The 24,208-nt window shown below is 39.1% G+C and overlaps 1 protein-coding gene across 2 annotated transcripts in view; it reads right to left on the reverse strand.

Annotated features, from left to right (window-relative positions):
* Positions 1-24,208, reverse strand: part of hepacam2 (HEPACAM family member 2) — a 101,399-nt gene that overhangs the window by 34,727 nt on the left and 42,464 nt on the right. The window contains exons 4-5 of one of the 2 annotated variants that reach the window (XM_060825462.1): positions 20,908-21,204; positions 10,032-10,157 (exon numbers count right to left, since the gene is read on the reverse strand). In XM_060825462.1, coding sequence (XP_060681445.1) covers positions 10,032-10,157; positions 20,908-21,204 — 423 coding nt within the window. The remainder of the gene's footprint in view (positions 1-10,031; positions 10,158-20,907; positions 21,205-24,208) is intronic. The other variant, XM_060825463.1, reaches the window with a different exon arrangement.

The raw sequence follows: 24,208 nt of genomic DNA on the forward strand, positions 1-24,208 counted from the left end.
CTTTTTTGCAAGCTAAACAATTAAGGGGTTTGTGTGCTGAATTGGGGTTGGGAGATGTCCAGACATCTTCACTTTACTTGCTGGGACTTCACACTCTTTTCGAAATCACATAAATGCCACACCAGGATTGATCTTTTTCTGACCCCCACAGCACATCTGGACTGGGTGGTGTCATGTACAATTAGCAATATCACTATTTTCCATCACACCCCAGTGTATTTAATGGTTAAGAGTAAGGATACAGTGGCAGGCTTGAGGCACTGGTGACTGAACCCCTTCATCCTTAAGGATAGCAAGTTTATTGAATCCTTTCCTACTGAGTTCAGGGCTTTCTTAGATATTAATTCAGATCTGGCCAGTAGCTCATCCATTCTTTGGGAACCAGCTAAAAACCTATACTAGAGGGTTGATTACCTTCCATTCAGTGAATAAGAAGCGACAGATGGGTGAGCAGCAACGTTTGCTTGAGACACATCTGAAAGTAGCTGAAAAGACATAATTTGACAATTTGCCCTTGCTGGTTAAACTGCAGAGGATCATGGCACTCCGGTCTACACTGAACTCCATGCTTACACAGACAGCCAAGAGGGAGCTGACATTTGCAAGTCAAAAGCTATTTGAGCATTATGCTGGGCAATTACCTAGGGTACCTTGCTAGGAAAAGGAGTGGCCCCCAAGCCATTACCTCAATAAGAGAGAACACTGGAAATTTGACCTATGATTTAAAGGGATTAATGCAGTATTCTGGAAATTTTACTCTGAATTATACCATTCTGAAAGCTGTGAGAGTGGGCGGTTAGGATGGAGTCCTTTTTTAAGAACTTGGGCCTTCTGGCAGTGACCTCTGAACAAGAATCTCTCCTCAGAGCCTCAGTGTCAGAGCAGGAGGTGCAGGAAGCTGTGAGGCAGCTCCAGACTGGGAAGGCACCAGATCCTCAATGGCTCCTCAGTGAGTTATATAAAGAATTTATAAGTATATTGTCAGGGCCAATGATTAGTATGTTTAATGACTCACATAGTCGTGGCCTCCTCCCACCATCTCTAAGAGAGGAGAACATCTCTCTCATTCTTAAAAAAGGAGAGGCCCTGGAGGATTGTGCTTCCTCTAGGCCCATTTCACTCCTGAATTTTGACTTCAAAATTCTATTCAAGACTCTGGCATTAAGGCTAGAAACTCTACTGCCCTCCTTTATTAAGAAGGACCAGATGGGGTTCATAAAAGGTCACAGATCGAAGGATAATATCAGGAGATTACTTAACGTGATCCAAGTGTGTCAACAGCAATCAATACAGGAATTGGTGATCTCTTTGGATGCAGAAAAGGCATTTGACGGGGTTGAGTGGCCATATCTTTTTCACACTTTGAAGCGGTTTAACCTGGGAGAGGCTTTCATCAGGTGGGTGGAGGTTTTGTACACTGATCCTATTGCTGCGGTCCTCACCAATGGTGTACAGTCAAGCAATTTTAATATTTGTAGGTGCTGTCGACAGGGCTGTTCCTTGTCACCATTGGTTTTCATATTGGTAATCGAACCGCTGGCAGAGGGAATATGCAGGGATCCCAACATAACCATTCCAGAAGTGGGGATGAAGTCACATAAGATCGCACTGTATGCAGACTACGTTCCTGTCTTCTTATCAAATCCAACAGTTTCAGTGCCACATCTGCTACAATGCATCGACTTATTTGGTGGCTTCTTGAGTTATAAGATCAATTTTGCAGGTCAGAGGCCATGCCCATGGGTGGTCTCCTGGGATTGCCTAATCCTGAAGGCTGATCTCAGTTCCCCTTTAGATGGTCACATGAGGGCTTTCTCTTCTTACCATATTTATTACTCCCATTTTTCAATTGGCTATTTAAAGCCAATTTTGCCATTTATTCGACAGAATCAAGCAGGACCTTCATAGATGGGAGGTGCTTCTGATCTCTTGGTTCGGTGGGATAGCTCTCATTAAAATGAACATTCCGCTCTGCCTGTTGTAAATTATGCGAATGCTTTCTCTGCTTTTTACTAAGCAAATATTTAGAAGACTGAACGGCTGGTTTAGTTCTTTTGTCTGGTATCATAAGTGGCCCCTAATTAAACTGACTAAATTACAATTTGATACCTGATAGGGTATCAAAAACAATCAGTTAAGCTCGTTGCTATCTTACATGAATAATTGTGCCCAGGTGGACCCTTACTCACTTTGGTTGGACATTGAAGCATCTCAGGTGAGATGCCCTCTTGTTAGTCTGCTGTTCTTAAGAAAATGAGAACAGTTAAGGAATATTGCCATTGCCCAATAGTCATCAATACTGTCAAAGCATGGAGGGCAATGCACCAGGGTGAGGGCAATATTGCCAAAACATCATTTTGACACCCATATTTGGTATACTGGGCTTTCAGCCAGAGATGATAGACTCTGGTTTTAATCTATGGGCAGCTAGGGGCATGTCTTGTCTGGGTGACTCATTCCAAGGGGACATACTGATGTCTTTTGACCAGTTGGCTCGCAAATATGAATTTCCCAGTAAGGACCTCTTTCATTTTTTTCAAATTAGAAACTTCATACAAAAAGAGATCAGTCTTCTAACTGATCCTTATCGGTCTGACATGGAGAAGAGGGTGTTGAGTGCTAAGGGTACATTATCTGTTAGCAACCTCTCTCCTATTGGGAGAGGTCCCTTGAGTAATGGCTTTGTAGGATATGGGAGAGGGAGCTGGACGTTCAGGTCTCTTCTGAAATATGGGAGGAGACCTGGAAAAATGCAAGAAGGATCTCAATTTGCAACAGGACTCATGCCTTGCAATTGAAGATTCTCCACAGGGTCCATCTGATCCCAGACCGCCTTGCTAACTTTAAAGCGGGAGCATCTCCAATGTGTCCTATGCGTAAAGTGAGCATGGGCACGCTTACTGATTATCTTTGGTCCTGCCACAGACTGCGGGCATACTGGAGCACTGTGGTAGATGAAATAGAGAAGGCCCTGGGGACGGAGGTGGAGATGGACCCAGTATCTCTTCTTCTTGGCTTTGTTAATTCTCTTTCATTAGATACACACAAAAAAGAGCGTTTCGGTATCCTCACTTTTTGTGCTGGTAAAACCATTCTGTTAGAGTGGGTGTTGGACAATCCCCCAGGACTGGCGGGCTGGTGTAAGCTAGTCATGGAGCATATCCCCTTGGACTTCCTGATGAGAATGGCGCACCATAAAACTGAGAATTTCTATCAGAAGTGGCAGCCTTTTTTGGACTACCTAGGTACAGATCTGTCTACCATACTAATAAGAGCCTTTATGTAGCCATGACAATTCTAAGTAATGGGTTTGGTGTCCAGAGAGAGCGACTACGGACATATGAATATGTATAAACTTATGCACTTGATGATCGAGGGCTATTGCTTTGTTTTGTTGAGCTGTGATAAGGTTGTTGTTATTATTGTTAAGATTTTCCTTTTTTAGCTCAGTTATTAGTATTTATTTATGTATTTAGCGGTTTTGTTTTTTAATATTGTTTTGAATTGTTTGGTTTCGTATTTGTTGTAACATTCAAAAGAAAAAAGTTCTTCTTTTTAATAAAAATATATGTTAAAAAAGAACTCGATACACTGAAACACAATAATGTTATTAGTAACGTCAGTCCCCATCACTTGGTGCAACTGAATCATTTCTATGCTAAAACTGTTACTAGACATTAGTGTTTGGATCCATGTAACTAAATCTCACCTTGTAATTTGTCTTCATTAAAATCTCCACTTTTGAGGAGTTCATCCCCAAATTCTCCAGTGTTAGGTCCTTCTCCAAATTGGTTGCAAAACAGCTTATGGTTGCTGAACTTTTCATCTGATTCATAAGAACTTACCAGTTTCTGGATACAATTTTATATATATTGCTTTATATGACTGCTGTCCAGACTGTCTGTGGGCAAGGTTATCATTCAGTAACACATGGACATTATTATAGAGAATATCCCAGGTTGTCACTGTATTACTAATGGCATTGCAATCCTAGGAAAGAACAAAGACAAGCACAACAGCAATCTCCATTAGCTCATGGAGGTGGCAAAGAAACATGGCTTTGACGTTAACAACAATCTAAAGCAAATATTTTTTCACTTCCATATAACCATCCAGCAGTATCAGATTTGACTCGATTATGACTAAGAATGTGCAGAAGATGCCTACACCTCAGGTAAAAGGCAACCCACAGGGATGTTACAGTTTCCTCAACTTTCTATTACCAAAGGATACAGGTTTTGTATGTAAAGTCTTTCCTCTCAGAATCCTTCTGCTAGAATGGCCACCAACATATCTTTAAACCTTGAAAGGTGCTTTCTTATCTTGGAAATTAATACTCCAGGAAATATAACCCATGTAAACCTACCATTCTGGGAGTAGATATATCTCAGAAAGAGCTTGATGTATGCCTGTTGTTGGAAAAAAATTCAATTGCATTTGGATCCAAAGTCTTCACAGGCAAACGATTTCAACATCAAAAACTCTGGCACTGACATTTGGAATACAACAATTCCATGCATACCTTCCTGGCAAACACTGTGTAGTTCAGGTTGATCACGACCATTGGAAAGGAATTGTAGGTTGTGCTTACAAGTGCACTAGCCTAGCTCCTATGTCTTTCTGTCAAAATTCAAAGTTATGATTTTAAAATGTAGTACAAAACTGAGATCACAGATAATAATCTCTTGCTCTGTTGGATCTACAGGCAGATGTCAGTCGATATGAAGTCAAGGACAATCTTCACATTGATCATAACCAAAAGAATAAATTCAACATTCAACATCTTCTGTGTCAATCAGCTCCAAGAGATGGAACACACTATCATTAGTGTGTGATCTGAATGTACACAACTCTCCTTCAAAACACTGAAGGACTTTGGTGGAGCACACTTTGATGGACTGAAAGGCTTGGAGCATTGACAGACTTGCCAGGAGCTGACTGTCACTGCCAAGAACCAGGGAAGAGTTCATCTCTACTTGGCAAAGCTTTACACAGAACATGGAGATCAGGCTTTCCAGTGAATTGGAAGTGAAGGCTCAATCTTTGACAGTACTTGCTGATTCAGCCATGATTCAGCATCTGACAGTAACTGTCGCAGCTTCAATTTCAGCATATGTAATAGCCAGCCAATTTCCCAGTGCTGCAGTTGGACGTTTAGATTCAAGTCATGATATTTCTACACAATGTCATGCAAGCTTAGCATAACATCCTGTGGAGTCAGCCAGCTGTCATCTGGATGTGATAACAATGCTCAAAATGCCAAGTGGCATCTCCAACAACGCCAGTAATCATGGCACTGGTAGAAACATGAATGCTACTATGCTGAGAGAGAACAACAGATGACTGGAACTGCTTAGGATCCATTCCATGGAATGGCAGGGACTCTCATAAACATACTGTTCTTCCTCAGCATGATAGCATTCATCCTCCTACCAATGCCACTCTTGCCAAAGTGGTGCAGTCCAAAGCCATGCCCTCATGGGCGCAAGCTGCTTGAGTGCTACTGAAAGATTGGAGTTTCCCCCACTGAAAGATTGGAGCCTTCCATACACCACACTGCAGTCCCTGGGTTAGCATTGTAGAGGAAAACTAGACCAGGTGGAAAAGCTATCGGACAGGCCCTGAGAGGAAGTACAATAATGAATAGTTGCACACCATACGTATTATTCTCAACACTGTTGAATAAAGTTAGTATGGAAAGGTTAATTTGCTGTATATTTATTTCAGGATTTTGGTGAAGAAGACATTGAACCCAACATTTTCAGACATTGAATGATGTTATTGAGGAAGTTGTTAGAATTATGTGAGATTGACAGTAAGGACATTCCTTGCAGGAAGAACCAAAACTCCCACTTTTTGCCAAGTGTTGAACAGCAAGAGAAGATTCTCATGAGTGAGCAGTGACAGGCCCGTTTATACACTTTACAAGCTTCACTACTACGCCATCTCACCTCATTGCTTTGCACTTCGGGATCTCTTCATGTGAACCTGAGTCTAATGAGTTGCTCGTGGTCATTCTGTCTAAAACTGTAATGTCCCAAATCTCCCTTCCTTTACTCCTCCTTGTGAGTTGGCTGCCAAACTCCTGGTTATAAGCATTGTACCCATTTCATTAACAAGTACATATTAATGCAACAGAACCTTTCTGGTTGCTGTATTGAGAGCTGGTACTAATATACCAATGAATGGGTAGTCACTGAGTTTCTGCAACATTGGGAAACCCACTCTCTTGGCAAAGTCAGAGTCATAGAGATGTACAGCACAGAAACAGACCCTTCAGTCCAACTCATCCATGCCGACCAGATATCCTAACCTAATCTAGACACATTTGCCAACAGCCAGCCCATATCCCTCCAAATCATTCCTATTCACATATCCATCCAAATGCCTTTTAAATGTTGTAGTTGTACTAGTCTCCACCACCTCTTCTGGCAGCTCATTCTATACACGTACCACCCTCTGCATGAAAAGGTTGCCCCTTAGGTCTCTTTTATATCTTTCCACTCTCACCCGAAACCGATGCCCTCTAGTCCTGGACTCCCCCACCTCAGGGAAAAGACCTTGTTTATTTATACTTTCCATGCCCCTCATGATTTTATAAACCTCTATAAGGTCACCCCTCAGCCTCCGACACTCCAGGGAAAACAGCCCCAGCCTATTCAACCTCTCCCTTTAGCTCAAATTCTCCAACCCTGGCAACATCCTTTTAAATCTTTTCCGAACCCTTTCAAGTTTCACAACATCTTTCTGATAGGAAGGAGACCAGAGTTGCACGCAATATTCCAAAAGTGGTCTCTGATTTCTCGTGATATAAAGGGCCTCAGTGACCTTGACACAGTGATGCACAATGAACTAAGAAAAGTTGATAATTTGTCCCAGCGTAGCAGGATCCTCCAGTTTGGAAACTGAGGGCTATGATGACCTGAATGCACATTGTCAGCAGTAGCATTACCATGCTGGGTGGTTTCCACACAATTTGAGGAGGTGGCACAGTTCATTGACTAGACCCATGGTGAAGTATAGCTGCTATAGATACAGTATACGGCAGGCTTTGATGCCAATAAGAATATGTTCTCAGTAAACCCTTGTGGCTAAGGGGCTCTGTTGAAAGAATCCCTTCTGCTACCTCTGTTTCCCACAATCCCAGAAACATCTCCAGTCTATTACAATCATAGTCAGAACTCATACGACAACAGGTTATAGTCCAACAAATTTATTTAAATTTCAAGCTTTCAGAGCACTGCTTCTTCATCAAGTGAAGTCACTTCACCTGACAAAGCAGCAGCGAACTGGATGCTTGTGATTTTAAATAAACCTGCTGGACTATAACCTAGTGTCATGTGAGGTGACTTTGTCAACCCCAGTACAACATTGGCATCTTCACATCATGTGAGAATCATAGAATTGCAACCCAACCTGCAACTATTCCTCTGTTGACTGACAGCAAGTTTTCTGTACAGACACCTATAAAATGTACACCACTCTACTTCAGACAAATGTCCAGAACCACTCTCTTCTCAGTCTAAGAATACATGTGTGATCCTCCAGTAACATAGTTCACAGTTCCACCTTTAACTCTGCAGTAGCAAATGGAAATCAGAAATACCCCAATGGACTGACAACATAACTTGTCCATTCAATTTGCTTCCAATGCACTTGCAGAATGGCTGCACTATTGTCCTTTCCAATGTGGTGATAAAGCATATGTCATGGTGAAATCTGGCATGATCTGTTTAAATTCTACATTTCTGAATGATGAATTTTAGACATATTTTCTTTCTTGTGAAGAATGCTTCAAGTATTCAAGCAGTTTAAAAAAAATCAGGGAATGTCAATATAGTTTGTGATGACTTGTGATTGTTCAACTTAGCAATTGCTGACAATTCCACAAATCCTTTGTCCAATGTGACAATACTGTGGCTTTAAGAGGTGTATTTTGTCCTGTTTTTCTGTATGAAGAGAGGTTAAGATAGAGGTGCTGAGTGATCTGTTCCAATCCAATGAAGTACCAGCTTGTCGAGGCTTGAAGTTTTTAAAAGTTGGAACAATAAATGCAACATGAACGGGTGGGGTCATTCTCCCACAGAACAAGGGTTTTAGTTTAGCTTTCAGTAGTCCTTGGAGTTTTTTGGAAACTGATTGTGAAAGATGTTACATCTCCCTCTTTCTTTGCTACAACTTGAGGTCTTTTCCTGCTGCTAGAATTGCATGTGAGACAGATCTATTTTACTGAACTTACCTTTGCCAAGGATGTGTTTATGGGATGTTACTATATTTGAACAGTTTCTATCTAGTAGTTAAAAAACCTATTATTCTGCTAAATTTTCCAACAGAATTACAATTATACCCATTCTTCTTTTGTTTGAAAGTTAACTTGTTGCATCACCATAATCTTACCAGACCATGGGAGCTGCTCTCTCATTAGAGAGAAGTGACTGGTGGTGTTTAACCTTAGGGCCACCAGACCTCAGGCAAGGGAAGAGGTTGAGAAGGAGAGTCCTTCAAGGTAACCATCAAACTGGTGACAGGAATTGAACCCACACTGTTGGCATTACACTGCGCTATAAACCAACAATCCAGCCAACTGAGCTAAACCGATTCACATTTTAACTATAGTGTAAGAATAAAAGAATAAAGCTGAGTAGTGTAACCAAGCAAATTTTATCTGGAACACAGCACCTCAGATTTGCTTTTAAATAAGAAAAAGTTAGGATCTCGGCTATCTCCTTGATATATTTGAAGAGAGTTTGGTCTGGTCCATAACACTAAGCACCAACTAATAAATGGATTTCTTGGAGATAGATAGACAGGATTACTTTCGAATCTAATTGGCTTCAAGGCAAATAAAATATCTAATGATAAAAAGTGGAATAAAGTTAAATCTTGTGGAACACTAGGCAATCCTGAGCCAGTTATATCCACAAAAATCTAAACCATTAACACAGAACTCAGCAAAGAACAAAGACCCAAATCAACAAATGGTAATTTCAATATTTGAGACAGGCTTCTGTAGCCACATGTCTGATGTTGTGTTCCTACAGTCCAAATGTTACAAATATTTGGAAAAATATTTTTAAAATTGCATTTTAAAACTTACTACTGAGTTTAAAGCCTTTGAAAACGTATCTAACATTGCCTGAACTTTTGCAACTGCAATGTTCGTCAAACTTCTGGATACTTCTTCAATGAAAGGCCAAACATTAAATTATACTATACAGAGTACGTCAGCACTGACCAAAACAATGGACAAAAGAATTTATATAATTAATTATATAAACTCCAATTATTCAGTACATCTCCCATGACATATACTTTTTACTTACAACATAGATTTACAGCTCATCGGCCAACTGTAAACTACAGAAGTTATACATGAGTTGCAACCAGCCTTACAAATAGAAGTAACAACATACTGGACAGGAAATCTTTGCTAGCATGCCTATTTTCGCTTTACTGAGTTTACAATTTGAAATAAATACCTTCCCACCTGTCTTGAAGCCACTGTCTTGTGTTAGTGTATGGTAAACAGTGCACCAGCTGCCTTTCAGTACCTGACCTACTTTCTCATTCTTCAAGTTTGAGTCGAGATAATGAAAGCTATCTGATTAAGGAATGGATCATTGCCTAGTTTGATTCTGCTTTGACCCAACTTACACTTTCCAGCAAGAAGCAATAAACCCTTTTTTGGTTTTGTTTCTCTCCCACTTCACTCAAAGAACTGAAATAATTTTTTTTACACCCAACCACCACTCTAGGTGAAATAAGCTAACGTAGTAAAAATACTGGCTACTTCCTGACCTGATCTCTGAGTCCAGGAATACATTTACTCAGAACCATCAGAACAGCTTTACAAGAAAAACAAATGCCAAGAAAATGCTTGCAAATCTTGAGCAAACATCCTGAGGTAAATATGACAATAACAACCACATAAATACCAAAATTATTTTCATTCTTTCCAGATGTCTAGTGGATGACAAAGTTCTGAATGAACACCACAAAACTGAGCTTGATCTTAGTTGATAAGAGCATACCTTTTCGTGGAAAATATCTTCTCAGAAGAAAGTAAAGAAGTATACAGACAATCAGAGTCAGTGACATTCCAACAATTATTCCCAATGAATGAAGTGAACTTCCTTTTTGTTTCAGTTTTTCTTGACCTGTTAATGGAATATGATCACACAATGAGAAGATAATCAGTGAATGTACTTTGTGTCATTGCAGTGCACAGGAATTATAAACATTAATTGAGACTGTGGAAATAAATAATGGTATTGGTGCAATTAAATTGGAAGATTAACAGAGAGTGAGATGAACAAGATATGCTTTGCATCCAAACTGAATTTACACTGGGGAAGTAGTTACTTGCTTGTTGCTGTGACAAATGTTAGATGTGAATTCAAAAGTGGCTGAACAGTGCTGCTTTCTGGCTGCAATGGGATTCATTTTCATTCTTTTGTAAATTTTGTTGATAAAGTAGTTGCGAGTGTACACACAATCCTGATTTACCACTTTCAATCTATTACTGGCATCTTAACTAGCAAAGAAATCTCAGACATTTTTCGTTCCCATTGAAGGTGAATTTCCCCAAATATTAATTCATTTTTGTTTAGATTAGATTCCCTACAGTGTGAAAACAGGCCCTTTGGCCCAATAAGTCCACACCAACTCTCCGAAGAGCAACCCACCCAGACCCATTCCCCTACGTTTACCCCTGATTAATCCACCTACACTACGGGCAATTTAGCATGGCCAATTCACCTAACCTGCACATCTTTGGACTGTGGGAGGAAACCGGAGCAAACCCACGCAGACACAGGGAGAATGTGCAAACTTCACACAGACAATTGCCCGAGAATTGAACCTGGGTCCCTGGCACTGTAAGGCAGCAGTGCTAACCACTGAGCCACCGTGTTGAATAAAGTTTTAATAGAAAATGTTTTTTTACATAGTCATAGTGTCACATACAGTCCATTGAGCAGTATGAGTTTAGAGATTGAGGAGGCAGAACTGAAGAGCATCAATCAATTTCAACATAAGTGATATGGGTTAAACAGCCTTATTCACTTTTCCTTCCATTCTTTGCTGTTCATCAGTTACAAAAACCAGGAGCAGTTGAGACTATGCTGCAAGTATTCCAGATATGTGCCTGGTGAGACAGTATAGAAAATGCCCTTTTTAATGGATGAGTGCAATTATCAGTGGACAGTCCTAATTCGAATTGTCATCAGGCAAATCGTCAATTGCTGGGTTATCACTGTCTCTGCTAAAACATCTATTATGAGCGAGCCAAATTTTTACTGAACTCACCCAGAATTCAGTGCAGAATTTGAAGTAGGTAATGCCTACCCAAAAAGAGAGTCTGTGCTTGTGTGTTATACACTAAATAGTGAGGTTGATAAAGAATAGGGAATTGAAAAGCGATGGGGCAATTTTTACTGCAATACATCTCTGGGAAAGCCAGATAAAATAAAAGGCTTATTAAACTCAGACTAATAATAAAATCAAAATGAAAACAAGATGTTAATCTAGTGTAAACTAGTCTCAACCTAAATACAGACCCTCAAAATAGGAAGTATTTCATTTCATTCCAAGAGATTAGCAATAATGTACATTTGCAATGCCCATTATCTAATTTGAGCAAATCTGTGTTCTACATTCATCACTTCTAATAATATCTCAATGATGGATTCTCCAGTCACTTTGACAGGTGAGTGGTCAGCAAAACAAGAAGACAGATTTAAAATCTAGGCTGCTTTTGCGTCATGTTTGATGTGAGACCAAACTTCAATTGCATCACCATTACAAACACTACATGAGAAGTCAGTATTAGATGACAGAATGAGTCATCCAGACTTGCTCTCTCTCCATAGATGCCACCTGACCTGCTGTTATCTCCATCATTTGTTGTTTTTAGATGATAGATCATTCTTGACATTAGTCCTGTGCTATGCTCACTTGTCCTGAAGACTCTTGACAGTGTTCTCTTCAAGTGTTGAAACATTTTAAAGATAGAAACTTCTCCACTTGAATTTGTATTAGCCCCAGGTCACTTTGGCATGACAAGAAGTCTGAAGAAAGACAGAGGTCTTGCAATAACTTGCCCATAGCCATGTATTCCAGGATTTCAGAGTCTCAATACACAATATACCACTTCATTTAGTATAAATGTTTCACTATTTTGGGAATGTCACCTCCAACGACACTGGATGACAAAAATGAACCATCACCTAGCAAGCAAGTTCAGCATTTGGCAAGCTGACTCACAGACATTGGAAAAAGCATGCTGTTTCTTTCACCGCAAAGATCAAAGTCTACGATGCAGTGGTTCTTCCATTTTCATTTATTGGTGTGAAATGTGAATAATATACTAGCATCACACTTACAACCAGATACATTCAATCTTCATGTTCTGAGAGGTGGTTGCAACATTAGGTATGAGGATAAAATCCCCAACATCATCTGCTCATCCGAGCTGAGCTTTACTGGGTCCATCATGTGGTTAACATGGAAGATTCCTGGGTATCAATGTACTCTGTAGCTAGCTGACTGCAGGAACCCTGCAGTCTTCAGGATATCCTAAACTTTGAAATAAAGACAATCTAAAAGCCATCCACAGAGCTTGCAAAGTGAAGACCTAATAATAATAAATATTCCAAGACTGTTTTAATGAGTTATGAGTAAGCCACTTAGATTCACAACAGTAATTATTGTTTCCACATTATTTTCCTCTGGATTGATTGGCATTGTACTATTTAGTACATCTGTGAGAGAGCTTTTGATGCAGTGGAGCTATATTAAGATGACATACAGAGTTTTGGAGATGTGTCAATTTTGTTTATATATCAAGTGATACACATTTAAATAGCGAGAAGATTTTTGACAATTAGACTTATCTGCATTGAGATTACAATCACATTGGTCATTTTGTCTCAAACTCTGTGGTTCTGTTTGAAGTTGATTGGTTGCAACATGATTGAGTAGTGCAAATATCACCATGGAGTTCCTGCCTGCACTGATTGTAAAAAACATAACCAACAATGAGCACCTGCTGTTTCTATTTACTTGTAAAATACACCTGCCCTGCAAAATGAAGCCTTCATCAAAGCATAAGGTTGGTGTGAAAAGAGCAGCCGATTCATTGCTGACAATCAGTTTATATAATTCTCCTGAATGGCGGCAAAGTCATGAGAACGCAAAGAGCCTGTAATATTGCTTCTTATAATTGTTTCACTTTGACAATTTTTCATTGAAGACGTTGAAATAAGAAGCAGTGATCCTACTGAAAGAATATAAAACAAGGATGTATGCACTGCCATGCCCAGGGACCATGAAACTGTATGTCCTAGGAGCTGAAGTAGGTCATTCAATCCATCAAGTCTGCACTGTCTCTTCATAAAATCACAGCTCATTTGATAATCACCCACTCCACTTTTCTGCCTTTCTTCACAATCTTGATTCAATTCCTCATTAAAAGTTTGTTTATTCCAGCCTTGAATATATTTAATGACCAAGCCTCTGTAGTCCTCTTCAGTAAAGAATTCCACAGATTCAATATGGCGTGAGAGAAGAAATTTCTCCTCATCTTTATTCTGAGATTATGCCCTCTGGTCTTAGATTCGCCAGCAGGGGAAACAACCTTTCCATGTCTCCCTTGTCAAGTGTGTAAAGAATCTTGTCTTTTTCAATAATGTTGTCTTATTCTTCTTTATTCCAATGAGTACAAGTCCAACCTACTCAATCTCTCCTCATGTGAAATGAGTTTGCACATTGAGTGACTGAGTAATAAAGTTAAGGAAGATCTCAAGTTAAAGCTTAAGTCTTGCACAGATCTTGATCGCCATATCATCATTGTCGTTTGTCACTGGGTGGAAGAGAAAAAATATCAGTTTGTGAGAGGTGTGACGACAGAGTCTCTCAGCATAGTCTGAGTCGTAGGTTGACTTGAGTGGGTTTGTGATCTGTAGTCTTTTTGGGACCTTCTCTGCTTTCTTGCATTTCTGCAGAAACTTGATGTCTGTGTCAATGTGCATGATCTTCATGGAGATCCTCTCCACTTTGAGTCGGCAGTCTTTGGTGTGAATGGTACATGCTCCTGACAAAGGGGCAGCACTCCAAAGCTTGTGAGGTTTCAAATAAACCTGTTGGACTGTAATCTCGTGTTGTGTGATCTCTGACTCTGTCAGCACTTTATGCTAATTTATTACTGCCTGTGAGAAAGTGGTGGTGGAGGGAAGGAAATCTGCCATTCTTATTGACTAACTGCCTTCTGAACAATTAGCAATGGGGAGTTAACAATGGTGTACATAGCAATGGCTACATTCCATGAACTAATAAAAATAAACTGGGGATTGATAATTTGGGACATTCTGTCTGAAACCATAAAAAACTGTGCAACCTTACTCAAGGACCTGTCATGTAATGCGCAAGGTTCCAAACAGTAGCTGCTCTGTCTTGAACAGTGTCAATCACCTTTAATGTTTTAGAAACTGCACTCATGAATACAGATGAAGATTATTCTATCATAATTCTGATTTGTGTTTTACAGATGGTGGACTGGACTTGGAGACATCCAGAGGTGTGTTGACCACAGAAATACTTGTAGTCTCTGGTCTGTTCTTAAAGCTACTACCAGTGGTACCAGCACAGTTAAGTTTCTGGTGGATTATAACCTCAAATATGTTGATGGTGGTTAATTCAGCAATGGTAGTATCATTGGAAATTAAGTAGACAGTGTTAAATCCTCTTGATAAAAGTAATTATCGTCTGGCACTTGTGTGTCTCAAATGTTAATTGCTGCTTATTAGTCAAAATTTGAATATTGTCCAACTCTTGCTGCATGTCTGAGGAGTCACAGTGATACTGAGCATTATGCAATCGTCAGTAAAATCCTCACGTTAATCTTATGATGGAGATGTCTGGTTATATAAGATTTCCCTGGGGAACTCCTGTAGTGATGTCCTTCACTATCATACCTGCGTCAAATGTACTTTTTTTTAACTCAGTCAATTTATTATAAATCCACTTGCCCACCTATTTCCTTAACCTTTCATATGCTTCATGTATTAGTTTTCTAAATTATGTAAAACTTTGCCTCAGTAGTCACTTCCAATGAAGGAGTAACCTCTACTTCGAAAGGGTTATTAGATTTGATTTATACCACGTCCAAAACCATGGACTCTTACCTTATTAAGTAGCATAAAGTTGGTACCTTATCAAAAGCCGTCTAGAAATCCAAATATATTACATCTACAGCTTCCCCATCTATCCTGCTTGTTACCTCCTCAAAGATTTTACTAAGTTTGTCAGGCATAATTTCCCCTTTGTGAACCATGCTGACTCTGTTTGATTAAATCATGTATTTCAAAATGCTCTGATATTGTTTCCTTTATAATATGCTGTAACATTTTCTAAGGATTCGTGGATGATTAGTCCCAATGGCAATCATTATTTCTGCAGTCCCATCAGATCCAGGGACTTAATCAATCTGTAACCCCATTAATTTCTCCATTAGTACTTTTTTGTTAGAAATAGTTATTGAATTTATTTCCTCTTATTCTTTGCCCCCTACTTGGTACTGAATAACATATTTAATATTACATCATAATTTGAAATGCTGTTAGTGTCTTCGACTGTGAAGACTGATTCAAAATAGGTATTCAAATCTCTGCTGTTGCCTGTTTCTTCATTATTATTATTTGCCCAGCCTAATTCCCAAAGGGATCTATGTTCCTTGGCTTCTCTCTTCCTTTTTAAATATTTAATTATGCTCTTGCTATCCATCTTGACATTATTTGCAAATGTTATTTGATATTACTCAAAGTTTATCCTTTCACTCTTTATTTCTTCTTAATTTTCTTTTATTGATTTTTAACATTTTCCAAATCCTCTGGTTTACCACTAATCTTTACCACATCGTATATTTTTCTTTCAATCTGATGCTGTTCTTAACCTTCCTGGTTAACCATGCTTGGCTTAGTTCCCTTCTTAGAATCCTACTTCCACACAAGAAAATGTCTTTGCTGTGTACTATGACCTATGTTCTACCATTGCTCATCAATTGTCTTTGCTACTAAAGTTCTTTCCTAGTCCATTTCATCTAGCTTTGCTGTCATTCCTTTGTGATTACCCTTAAGTTTAGCACAGTTGTTTCTGACCCAAGTTTCTCCCTCTCAAACTGATTGTCAAATTAAACCATGTAATGATCACTGTTTCTGAGTGGATCTTTTACTCTGACATAATTTATTTAACTTGTCTCATTACACATCATCAGATGCAAAATAACCAGATCCTGGTCGAATCCACAGCATATTGTTCTGTGAAAGTGTCCTGAAAATACTATACAAACAAATTCTTCCACATGGCTTCCTTTGCCAATCTGACTATACGAAGATTAAAGTCACCCATGACTAATCTGTTGCCTTTAAAGACCAGATTGGTTGAGGCTTGAAAGCTAGAGCCCCAAGGCAAGTCTTCTGCCTCCTCACCCAGCATCTTCCTCAATTCTTCCAGGGTCATCTGTCTCAAATTCCAATGTCTGAGTCTGGACAGCTATTGTTAAAAGTTGGATTTGAAGAGCCAGGAATTCTCCCTATTGTGTGCACCCAATTCACAGACAAAGGTTCAGGTTCAAGTCCTTTTCTCATTCTCTCGGCCTCTGTCATCTCCTTCTTTACTTGCCATCTAAACTCCCATAGTCAGCTTAGTTGATCTCAATTGAATTTCGAACCTGACATCGCAGCACATACACAAACAGAAATTGCTGGTAAATCACAGTTTTTCTACATCTGAGTTCTGAACAAGGGTCACAGAAACCACATGCTGCCAGACCTGCTGAGTTTCTCTTTGAGTAATTTTTGTGTCTGTTTCAGATCTCCAGAATCCGCTATTGTTTTTCTCTATCACATATACCCTTTTTAATGCTTTAACTCTCACTCTCTTGTTATCACTGGGGAAACTTGACTTTAGTTGCCCTAACCTTCCTGTGTGAATTTATCTTGACTATTCCTGCACTGCTTCCTCTTTAAAGGCAGCCTGGTTTTCCATATTTGTTCACAAGACCCTGCAATTGACCCTCTTGTACTTAAATACTTTTAGTCTAGATTTCTTCATGTTCTTGTCCACAGCTAAGCAAAACCTTCTGATAATATCATCACTCTTTCCTAAATGTTTCCCTACTGACATTTAATGCACCTTGTTCCTCAGAACCAAATCCAGTAATGCTTCACTCTGTGTTATGCTAGAAACGTGCTGATTAAAAATATTTTTCTGAACACACTTAAAAAAAGTTCTCCTTCTCTGCTCTTTAAACAATCAATATCTTAGTTTATTTTATGATTAAATAAAGCATCACATTATCATTACATAATAGATTTTGCACTACCCTATTATTTCCCTGTATATTTGCTTTTCCACATCTTTCCCATCAGATGGTGATACACAGAACTAGACCAAGTAATGTATTTTTTTTCTCTTAACTCTAATCAATCTTTATTTGAACATTCCATTGAAGGAACAACAAGAAGAGAAAGCTGATGAGGTTACAGCACTCTCACTTGATTTCACAACTTTGGTGACTTTTCTAACAAGTTTTCAAGTGAATCCTGTGCTGCAGAACTCCATGTGCAAGATTGCCCTTTGGTGAGCTGGCATCTGTGCTATTCTTTCCCTCTATTGTGGCTGCAAACCATAGGTTTCCATTACCTCTCCAGGCTGGATTTTATGGAGATGGTTGAAATCTTTCCTGTTGGTTACACAGCCAGTATGACAGCCACACTGTCTCTTCTGAAAAGACCAATCAACTGAGATACCAGGCCCACATTAATGCGACTGATTCTTAACTGCCTTCGGAAGTAGTCTTCAGAGCCAACCCATTTAAGGAATCTGCATCAGATACAGGCCTTTCCAACCATGTCCATATTCTATGCAAGAATAAGGAAAATACTTACCTGCCAAAGTATACTGATGCATGGCCAAAGACCATAGAGGACACCCAGAAAACAAATTAACAGATAAACTGAAAGCCTGATTGAATAAAATTGTCTCTGATGTAAAAAAGACTGGGAAGAGACTGCACTGAACCATCAATGATGGCCACCCCTTCTCTGCTAAACTGTAGCTGGTTTTAAAGCAGGACAAATAACAAAGTTCAAAGATGTTTGAAATTAAGAAATTTCAACCTACATTAGGACTCATCAACCATGGATTAATTAGACTGACTAATGATTGACTGCTGACATGGATTTTGGTTTTCTTTTTAATGCTGTTTCTCCCTTAGACTTTTTTTATTACCTTGCCCCTGCCCCTTTCACCTTTCATCAGTTTCACCATTATTTCTTACAATATCTCTCTCATTTTCCATTTTGTTTTCTCTCTTTTTCTGTTTTGATTTCTTTCTCTCTCCCTCTCCTCACTCTGGCACTCAACGGCTAGCAACTTCATTGCTTTGATGGACCTTCAAGAGGTCAGTACATCTACCTTCCTTTCAACATTCATCATCAACATATCTATTGCAGCATGAACTAAAAAGTTGGCATTTGCTTATCCCAATTCAGACATTCTTCTTTTTTTATCAGGTCAAATGAAGCTTACAAAGGATTCCCAACACCCACCATAGCCATCGCACACCTGTACTAAAAGAGGTACAAGTTAACTTTAAGTGGTGCTGGCCAGGAACACAATGGCCCTTGTGCTGCTACGTCCAGTCAATCATCAAAATGGTTAACATAGGTACACACAGAAATCATGATAGTGAGCAGGAGATATGAAGATGCAGTGTTGTTGCACTCAATTGGGTTGGGTTCATTGTATTTCATTCAAAATTCCAGAATGCATACTCCCGGGCTATCCAATTTATCTCTAATGAACTCAAACGGCCTCACGGACAATAAAAAAAGCAAAACAAGGATGAATAAAGTCAAACAAGAGAAAATATTTCCTCTTACTATGGGAAGATGGGAAAATATGGTTCTGAAGCATAAATATAAGACAGTCTCTTATAGATCTAATAAGAAATTAAGAAAAGCAGTGAGAATGTCAGCCTCACCATCACATAGAGTGTTAGAAGTGAAATACATGAAAAAGGTCGCCATGATGTTGAAGTGCCAGTGTTGGGCTGGGGTGGACAAAGTTAAAAATCACACAACACCAGGTTATAGTCCAACAGGTTTATTCGAAAGTCCTAGCTTTCAGAGCACTGCTCCTTCCTCAGGTAGCTGTGGAGCAGGATCATAAGACACAGAATTTATAGCAAAATATTACAGTGTCATGCAAGATTTGTTCAATATATTGTTTCAGTTGCATGACACTGTAATCTTATGCTATAAATTCTGCACCTTATGATCCTGCTCCACAGCTACCTTAGGAAGGAGCAGTGTTCTGAAAGCTAGGACTTCCAAATAAACCTGGTGTTGCGTGATTTTTAACTACATGAAAAGGAATATGTTGCTCAGGTGAGATGAGTCAAGATGGGATTTGGAGAAGGTGTGCAGCACAAACACCAGCATAGACCAGATGGACTATAGGGTCTGTTTCTGTGGTGTGACGCATCAAGAATTTCCATGTAAAATTGGTACTGAATTCTTGAAAGTTGAATGTGGATGTTTGCTGGTCTAGTTTTAGAATTCTAAGTAGAATGTAAGTGTAAATGTTCATGCATTTCAAAGATAATATAAAGAAGGTATTTTAGCAATACATTATAAATTAATAAGCGGAAACATGACATTGGGTTCATTGAGCTTTATTGTAGCTGTTATTTCAAAACAAAACTAAAGTGACCCACTCAATGACTAGGATGATTTCCTAGTTATAGCCTGGATGTAAGATCAGGGGTAATAAAAAAAAAGAAAACGCTGTAGGAAATTAATAGGTCCAGCAGCATGTGTTAACATTTCAAGTCCGACTTGACTCTTCTTTAGAACAGTAGAGCCTAAAAATGATGGTTGTTATGCTGTTGGGGTGGGGGGGGGGGGTGCGATTTTGATTTGTTACTGTCAAGTGCACCAAAGTACAGTGAAAAGTAAGGTCTTATGTGCTTTACAGGCAGATCATACTATGCAAGTGCATCACAGTAACAGAGTGCAGGATACAGTGATACAGCTGCTGAGAAGGTGTAGTGAGAAATCAACATTAACATGAAAGAGGTTTGTTCAAATGGCTGACAACAGCTGGGAAGAAGCTATTCATGAATCTATTTGTACTTATACACCAGAGGGTGGGAAGGGTCTTTGAATATGCTCGTTGCAGTGGAAAATATAGATGAAGTCAATGGATGGTTTGTGTGATGTACTGGGGCTGTGTTCACAACTTTGTGCAGTTTCTTTTGTTCTTGAGAAGAGCAGTTGCCATAATATTCTGTGATGTATCCAGATAGGATGCTTTCTGTAAAAATTTGTAAGGGTCTTTATGGACATGCTGAATTTCAAGTAGAACAGACTGTGAGGATGTCCAAAGCATAATTTTCCAGCCAAAGCATTAATTCTGCTTACGTCTCCATCATGATTTTACACATGCTGAAGTTCCCCAGCTCTTTCTGTTTTTATTTCAGATCTCCAACACCCACAGTATTTTCCTTTCATGTCAGATCAGGGATCCTTGCTATACAATCAGTTCAGTTGTTTGCAAGTAAGGATTGAATGAACATTCCATAAAGGAAAACTATTGATTCCAGTATATATACCATTCAAACTACTAAATAATTCCATTGTCTGTTTTGAGAATGAAACTTATTCAACATATGATCAATAGTGGCATCAATTTCATTCACATTAAGTTCCATTTCCAATTAATTAATCTGTCATTCAAAGTGATGTTCTATTTTTGACTCTTCAAATTAGTTTTAAGGATACCAACAATCACATTATTTTTAAAAAGTTGCCATTAATGAATTTATATCAATAAGTCTGTACATACCAGTAGCAGAGAGTATGAAAGTGAATTGAGTTTCATCCCGTTTGCCAGTGATATTGTTGTAGACACAGCACATGTAGTCAGCTTTGTCAGGTACTTTCTCAGACTTGATATTTAACACTGGCCCCCACTGGATGGGTGTTGTCTTGTTGTCAGCTTTCTGAAACCACGAGTAGACATTTGGTGGGTTGGAATTTGCTGAACATTTAAACCAGACTGGCTCTCCTTTACCAGCAGTGAACACTCCTTCACTAACTTTGAATCGTGGTTCAGACTTCACCATTAAATCATAGGGACCATCTGAAAATGTTCAAGTGAAAGAAAGATTACCAGAAGAATAAGAAATCTCAATTCATTCTATGAAATTCTTAGAGCTAATTGGACAATGTGACAAAAATGTAAAGAACAAATCAAAATTTTCACGAGTGATAATCTGGTGGATCAGAATACCTGCCTATTACAGAACCCCGAAAACAGTAAACTAAAAATTAAAGAGTTATACAATGGAAATATCACACCCATGCTGTGGAGATTATGCTAATCACTATATAAATTTTAGTATATCAATTTTATTTATAACTAAAGTTTTGACTCATTAGGGTTTGATTAATTGACTAAAATTTGACTCCACCAATTTGATGCATTTTGCATTTGCATCTCAATTCGCACTTTATGTATGTAGGAGGTCTGCTGTTGGGTTTGTTCAACACGAGCACCCAAAAAGATCTCAGACCCAGTCACTAGCTAGAGCTGACAATATTGCTCAGCCTAATCAAACCCATTTCTGCAAATTAGTCTGTTGGGATCTTCCCCATCATTGGAGAATTTGGGATGTCATTGGGGCCACATAAAGCCACCACAAACATCACCCCAAACTGAACACTGCAGGCCACATGTAAGGTAAACTAAATCTTGCCATTTGTTTCAAAATGGCAACGATAATTTACACTGACCAGTTTTCCTTTCTTATACATTCAAGAACTGAAAAACATCTGGATGCTCATTATGAGTAAAGTGATTAGAAATTGGCTTTTATTTTGCTTTAACCAAATAAGTTAAATGCTGGGACAGAACTTGATGGTGGAAAAATGAGCACATAATTTTGTTGTGATGTGGAGGTGCCAGTGTTGGACTGGGATAGACAAAGTCAGAAGTCACACGACGCCAAGTTATAGTTCAACATATTAATTTTAAATCATAAGCTTTCAGAGCGCTGCTCTTTCGTCACCTGAAGGAACAGCGCTCTGAAAGATTGTGATTTCAAACAACCCTGTTGTACTATAACTGGTATCATGTGACTTCTATAATTTTGGTGCATTGTACCAGCCAAAAACTTCTGTCCTTTTATCCAATTCATTGTTGTAATAGCCATGCTTTATGAGATGATTAATTACGTGCAAATTTTGAACAATTTGGGAATCATCATTTATGATTGTGAGAGAGCTATGCTTAACTCATTGGTTGCATTGTGATCTCCAGAAATCTGCTGTGGGTTCAAGCTGTGTTCCAAAGGTGATCATAAAACAAGGTTGACATTTAAATTCAATATTGACAGACTGTTACGTTAACAAATATTTTTTGTTCTATATGAGTCATGAAAACCGAGGCCTTAACTTGGGTGGATCAAAAATATGACATGGTATCCTTCAAATGTAAATGAGCAAGGTATTCTGTGTAAAACCTATACCACAACTAACAACAACAAAACAAGCTACTTGGTCATTTATCTCACCGTGTGTGTATATGCAACTGGCTTTCTAGAATTACAACAGTGACTCTATTTTGAAGGCAGTTCATTTCACACCTGAAACATCTCAGGGATATTATAACTCTTAGTGGATTATTAAAACTTTGAATTCCAGATACCATAGATTTGATGCCTCGCTTAATTTATATCCCTTTGAAACATCCATAGCATTCGTGCTTCCTCAATTAGCAATATCTGAAAACATGCATATAGAATCAAAGGGGAGAATCTTATATGGTGTCAGTGACAGGGGCTACAGTAAACTGTCAGGAAGTCAGCGAGGCCTTCCTCAATGCTGACATCATCACAGTCAATCATTTGGGCTTTCAAAAAAGGCCTGAGGAGATTCTTGTTCAGCAGCAATGAGATATCAATTGACAGGGATTAAAACTGTTTAAACACATTGTTAATGCCACAACTCATCGCACTTATATTCAGCCTCCCACCTTTTCAAACTTGCCAAACAAGCCAGACATCAGGAAAGCTCAATAAAGAAACCAGAGTGGGTACCTAGCAGACTTAGCTGCTCCTTGCTGACTATGACCAAACCATAGCTCAAGGATAACCAACAGGCAGCAGGCATATACACCTCTCCTCTATAGATACTGGCATCCGGAATCTGCTATCCTGACTATCCTGACAATTTACTACTGAATGGCAGGGCACACCAGAAGGGCAGCCCTACATTGCATCAACAATCATCAAAAGGCTGCAGCAGGAGCACTTTGTGCACAGGGACAGGCACCCGGAGGATTAAATGAGTTAAGGGTCTCTAACTCTGCAAGCCTCTCAGGCAGAGGATTCTGCATTCTTATCTTCCTCTGGATGAAAGCAACAATTCCTCGTCTCTGCTCAAATCCTTGTACCAATTAATGCCCCCAATACACTGACCTTTCTGCTCAGGTAACTTGGCCCATCCAATCCACTCTATCCAGGCACTTCACAATTTTCCACATCAATCAAATCTTCTCTTAGTCTCCTCTATTCCAAGGAGAACTATTCCAGCCTATCTCACATTTCCACATAGCTGCACTTTTTCATTCCAGGCAGGATGGTAAATACAGTAAGGATGTCCGTGATGACTGGAGAGCCTCGAACCAGTAGTCACAGTTTAAAGGCATGGGGTCGGTTATTTAGGACTGATATGAGGAGAAATTTCTTCACCCAAAGAATGGTGAGCCTGTGAAATTCTCCAACAGACAAAGCAGTTGAGGACAAAACATTGGAGAAAGCAAGGACTGTAGATGGTGGCGATCAGAGTTGAGAGATAGTGTGGTACTGGAAAAGCACAGCAGGTCAAGCAGCATCCGATTGCTCATCACTGAGGACAAACATTGAATATTTTCAACAAGGAGTTAGTTATAGTTCTCAGAACTAAAGACGATTAAAAGTTATGGGGAGAAAGTGGGAACAGGGAACTGAGGTGGATTATCAGCTTTGATCATGCCGAATGGTGGAGCAGATTCAAAGGTCTTAATAGCTTACTCCAACTCATATTTTCCATGTTTCTAAATGTTGTTTCTAGCCTCTCGAGGGCAATCATAACCTTTCTTAAAT

Source organism: Hemiscyllium ocellatum, chromosome 5 (genome assembly GCF_020745735.1).
Source record: "Hemiscyllium ocellatum isolate sHemOce1 chromosome 5, sHemOce1.pat.X.cur, whole genome shotgun sequence".
Taxonomy (NCBI): Eukaryota; Metazoa; Chordata; class Chondrichthyes; order Orectolobiformes; family Hemiscylliidae; genus Hemiscyllium; species Hemiscyllium ocellatum.